This window comes from Brassica oleracea, chromosome C4 (assembly GCF_000695525.1).
Source record: "Brassica oleracea var. oleracea cultivar TO1000 chromosome C4, BOL, whole genome shotgun sequence".
Classification (NCBI taxonomy): domain Eukaryota; kingdom Viridiplantae; phylum Streptophyta; class Magnoliopsida; order Brassicales; family Brassicaceae; genus Brassica; species Brassica oleracea.
The window spans coordinates 12,684,218-12,689,621 of NC_027751.1; the positions used below are offsets into that span (position 1 = coordinate 12,684,218).

General features: G+C 35.1%; 2 protein-coding genes across 5 annotated transcripts in view; one reads left to right on the forward strand and one right to left on the reverse strand.

Annotated features, from left to right (window-relative positions):
• The window catches only part of LOC106339444 (tropinone reductase homolog At2g30670-like), an 11,710-nt gene extending 10,569 nt beyond the window's left edge, over window positions 1–1,141 (forward strand). For all 4 annotated transcript variants that reach the window (XM_013778255.1, XM_013778251.1, XM_013778252.1 and 1 more), the window contains 2 exons: window positions 605–711; window positions 804–1,141. In XM_013778255.1, coding sequence (XP_013633709.1) covers window positions 605–711; window positions 804–995 — 299 coding nt within the window. In that variant the 3' untranslated portion in view covers window positions 996–1,141. The remainder of the gene's footprint in view (window positions 1–604; window positions 712–803) is intronic.
• A 500-nt stretch (window positions 1,142–1,641) lies between these two features.
• On the reverse strand, window positions 1,642–5,024 carry LOC106341109 (3-hydroxyisobutyryl-CoA hydrolase 1-like). Its single transcript, XM_013779932.1, has 14 exons — window positions 5,007–5,024; window positions 4,850–4,930; window positions 4,702–4,770; window positions 4,580–4,646; window positions 4,419–4,501; window positions 3,858–3,941; window positions 3,676–3,760; window positions 3,478–3,563; window positions 2,763–2,887; window positions 2,444–2,504; window positions 2,236–2,334; window positions 2,068–2,169; window positions 1,950–1,991; window positions 1,642–1,875 (listed from the first exon to the last, which is right to left on the reverse strand). Exons 1-14 carry the CDS (start codon window positions 5,022–5,024, stop codon window positions 1,735–1,737), a joined length of 1,143 nt encoding a protein of 380 aa, XP_013635386.1. The 3' UTR covers window positions 1,642–1,734.
• Window positions 5,025–5,404: the final 380 nt, after the last annotated feature.

Here is a 5,404-nt window from a genome sequence, read left to right on the forward strand (position 1 = left end):
CATTTGTAGCTAGACCCTCTGTTCTGTTCAGGCTGTTGAACAGGGAGGACGTGGTTGTACTCATACCATTTATATAGTGGATTTTTGAGTGGACTACGGTCCCGTGGTTTTTCCTTCTCACATCGAAGAGGTTTTTCACGTAAAAATTGTGTGTCTCATTTAGTTATCGCAACTTTGATATCTTGCCATCGTCGAAGTATTTTCCTCACAGGATCGCACAAGGTCAGGGGAACACGACCGTGACTTTCCGCTGCGCCGTGTGTCTTTCCCCAACAAGAAAGTTAATCAATAGAACTAGACGCATTAATATTGTGAATTTATCAATAGAAATGAATGTAATATACGAATAATTAAGTTGGTTCGTGTGGTGTCAAAATTCATAGCTAAAATGGTTATATATATGTATATACGTGTGCGTGTGTTGTGTGTACATGTATTATTTTAGATCTAATTCATATAGATTCTTAAGTGAACGCAAGCAGTTATAGTTCTTTTAAAAAATGTAAAAATAGAAGGGTTTTCCATTCATTCATATATAAAGAGAGGTATCTCTTCGTACAGATTTTTATTTGATTGTCCTAATTTACATCTTTGTGTTGTACAGGAGCTATGAATCAACTAGCAAGAAGTTTGGCGTGTGAGTGGGCAACTGATGGCATAAGAATTAACTCTGTTGCTCCTAATTTTATCCTCACTGATATGACTGCACCTGTAATCAATAACACCCTCCACTTTTTCTTATCTATTATTTTCCAATTAACACTTTGTACTTATCATTTTTATGTCCTAATGTGAATTATCAGCATCTTGAAGACGCGGGTTACAAGAAGAGTTTGTTCAGTAGAACTCCGCTTGGTCGTGCTGGAGAGCCAAAAGAGGTTGCATCACTTGTGGCCTTTTTGTGTCTACCTGCAGCTTCATATATTACTGGGCAGACCATTTGTGTTGATGGAGGTCTCACTGTCAATGGTTTCTCATATAAGCGACAGGCTTGATCCATACTTGTGTGTGTGTTTCTTAATAATTTGTCTATGCAAATAAGAGAAAGTGATCCTCCTAGCTGTAGGACCATTATCTCATTTTCCATGTCCACAAGTTAAAGAATCGATGATTTAAGTAGAAGTCTCGACCATTATCTCATTTTCCATGTCTATGCAAATAATCATCGATTCCTTTTCCTTTGTTTCCTACATACATATTTCAGTAAAAAAATAATGAATAAAGACAGGAGAACTTTTTTTTTTTAAGGAAAGTATTCTTATGTTTCGTGTTACTATGATCGAGACTTCTACTAAAATCATCGATTCCATTAACTGTTACTAAAATGACCAAAAGAGTGGAGGATTCTGGCCAATAAAAAATTGCTGAAAGACTGGCAACTTTCTGGTGGATGAGACTGAAAATGTAAACTATAGTTTTAGATGTCAATAGTCTGTTTTGACCAATACAATCATTGATGCAGACGTTAATACAGAAAGCATGCAGAATGGGAGTACCATGCGGATGCAAGATGCCAAGGTAGAAAAGGATAAACATGTGATTTATAATTTGATGAAGTCCCTGATATAGTTGTTGACAAGAGTAAATATAATAAAGAATTTATCACAAGTTTTACACCACTTAAAAAGAAGTTTTACACCAAAAAAAACATAAGGAAACGGTCGCGTGACAACCAATGAAATTTGAGCTCCAACCAACGAACGATCACACATCAGCTTCACCACCTTCTCTAGTTCACAGCTTTGCGATTATTAAAGCAGGCAAGTTTTTCCTTGGTGAAAGCTTTAGATCCTCCCATCCATCCTCTTCATCCACTCTCTCGAAGTACCTCTCCACCATGTTATCCTTCATTTCTTCCAGACTCCGTGGCTCCCACTGTAGTTCAATATATGACATTACATCAACAAATATGACATAACAAGAAACAATTAATATAGTTTTTGTTAAACCTTTGGGTTCCTATCTTTGTCTATCACCACGGCCCTGCAACCCTGCATAATTAGACACGTTGTTGTGAATAAAGATAGTTTCAGAACGAAGATATACAATCAGGAAAGCAGACAAAACCTCCACAAAATCTTTGCTTATTTCTCTTTTCAACACATGACACACCATTCTATACTCACGGATAAGACACTTTCCCACCCCCTGTAACCGCCCTTCTCTTATCTGAAATTTCATACACAGAGTCAGCTCTATCCCATTATTACACGTGACACATTTTGAGGAACTAACCGATCTAAGAGAGATTTTAAGGCTTGCTGGTGATGCCTTCTTCAAATCTCGAATGGTGGCTGAGATCCATTCATCTGGTTTCTGAGTGGCCTCTCTCTCCTAACCAACACATATGATGGTATAGTGCATTGTCAAAGTGTAAATTAGGCAACTCAGGAATGAATGCAAGCCAACTTTTACTATATATATATATAAATGAAAAACTTACAAGTGCAGATATAATCTCTTCCATTGTTCTTCTCGAGAAGCACCTATCAATTACATCTAACCTGCGTAAAGAAACCAAAAAAAAATATAAGAAACAGCCAACAAAAAGAGGCATTTTTACTGTTAAAGAACGATTGAAAGTTCACACCGGCACAGCTCACACCGGCACAAGTATTACTTGAAAATGCAATCATGACCAAATTGTAGAAATTATTTTTACACTTGACCTAAAATGCTTGCTATGTTGGCATGGCAAAAGATATCCAGCGAACTCAAATACTAGTAAAAGGAATAGATGAGATAAAATAATAGACACATGCCTGTGGTAAGCACTATGCTGCTTCAGGTGCGGATTCTGAGTGTATGCATTGAGAATTGCTGAGGCAAAGGTAACTGGATCACTTGAACCAACTTTGCAAAGATCTGCTTCTAAAGCAGTCAACCTCTGTGACATTAATGAGTAACCTTACTAAGTAAAAAATCCTTCTCGAATAAAATACCGGTTATATATAGCCTGAAATGTAATAGCCTTTTAGTATCTCAAGGAACACAGAATTTTTTTTTTTTACAGAATTCAAGTTTGGTTATCGGTACATATAAGGTTAGACAGTCTACATAGATCCATCGAACCAGATAAAATAAGCTTCATAAACAAGATAGCTCCAAAGAAATATAACTACAGTATAGACTACACAGTATGAGAAATGGTTGGCCGTCATTTTTTTCTAATGAGGCCTTAACCTATATATGAAATTCTTTCAATATTTACATATAACCAATTTAACCTTCCAATAAAAGAATATCTAGATACATCAAATTATGCTATTAAGTTATAAAAAATGCTATTAAGTTTCTACATACAATATTTACATACAACCATGAATTAATTTTTCTTCCATCGAAGGTGTCATAAGCTATTGGTTCCAGCAACAAAAAAAAATGCTACTACGTTTCATCACAAGCTGGCATAGTCCATTGGTGGCTATTATCCCGACAATGGGGAATACTAAAGATGTAAGCAATAGAAGTTAATACCGACGAAGGCACAAAATGAGTTGCAAGACCACAAGCAAGCATTTCCGCCCCATCTAACCTAGCTCCAGTGAGGCCAACATACTCTCCTGAAAAAAAAAACATACATGAAGGATGAGAAAAGCAGATAGGCCGTGTTTTAAAAAAAAAGCAGATAGGCTCAATATTTTATCTAAATTAAAAAAAAAAGAATTCTATTACCAAAAAATCCAGGGAGCCTTGACAAGAAGTATGAGGAGCCTACATCTGGAAAGAGCCCCAGTTCTGTCTCAGGCATGGCAAAAACCTTGGAAAAAAAGACAAACAAAAGATATGAGCATGTTTCGGGTTTGCTATCTACTTGTCACCCACGTGCATGTTTTAGAAAAGAAAACAATATATACCGTCTTCTCAGTTGCAATACGGAACCGACCATGGACGGAAATACCAGCTCCGCCTCCCATGACAATGCCATTTAAAATTGAAATCTATAAACTCAAAAAAATTATGGAAAACGAATTAGGCAATTGAGTAATTCACTAAAAGAAACTACACCAAAGCCGGATCTGGATCCTAGAATCAACTATCCAGATTCACACCCGCTATTACTTGGTAGAAGATAAGAAAAAGTATAACAAAACAATATAATTACATAAAGAAAATATTAAATTACAAAATGAACTTAACATAATATATAAAATAGTATATAAGATGTTGACTTGATTTTAGACAATATTTTGGAACGAACTTTTTATTATGGGTATTTTAAAAACTGCTCGAATTTTGTTAAATAACATTTTTGTGGTATATGTCCTTTTATTTATTATATAATATATAATTATTATACGTAAGTATAATTTAAATATGAAAAAGGTCAGATATCCAAATATTTAAATCAAATTATATGTTGATGTATTATATCCTATTTTGGACCCAATTATATTCGCTTCTCCACTTCAATATACCTGAACTTTGCTATACGTGGCCATGACATAGTCGAGCTTGTATTGTTCTGAGAAGAAATCGGCACCGACTCTCCATGACTTGCCTAATCCTCGAAAATAGAGAAGAGTGTTTAGAACCTGAAAGGTAAGCAGGAAAAGAAAGATGGGAGGGTGCTATATACCTTGTATGATGATATCACGAAAAACAGGTAGAGGATCGCCACCAACACAAAAGGCTCTTCCCTGACCCTGAGGCAAAGATATTTAGTGTGTGCAAACCGGAAGCGATAAGGATAAAGGTTACCTTTAGGATAACAAGTTTCACATCAGGGTCTTCCTCATATGCTAGGAACAATTGCATCAACCGAGTGATCTAGAGAAGATTGATTCAGGCCAAATATGCAAACTAGTGCACGAATGGAGGAAGAAACAACAAGGGAAAAATCCAATACCATGTTGGAGTTTAGAGCATTCAGTTGCTTTGGTCTGTTTAGGGTCAAGATTCTAACACTAGCTTTTTCTTCCACTAAAACCTGTTTTTCATATTGATTTAGGGAGAGATGGTAAAATTGAGCGTTGTAGATTTGTAGCAAAGAAGAGAAAAGAAACCTGAGAGTCTGAGGCCATCTCGACTTATGTCGCTTCTTCTTCTCCTATTTCTTATCGAATGATTATGAAATGAATGATTCTTATTAATCATACATATATATAGTGTGTAAACGTAGTTTGATTTCATTATAAAAATCAAATTCATATGTTACGTCTTCAAAATAATAATTATGCGGTTTTATTATTAATTTTTGTATAAATATTTTCACATTAGTTGATGTGAATGGGCCTTCTAAACTGTTTGGCTTTCTGTGAAGTATTATTAGTTGATGTCAATGGCCCTCTTAATTATTTGGCTAACAACATGTCACAATTTACTGAAAATAATTATTTAATATATCATATTCAATTATTCATGTTAAACATGTTTAAGTTTGTATATAATAAAACGATATATA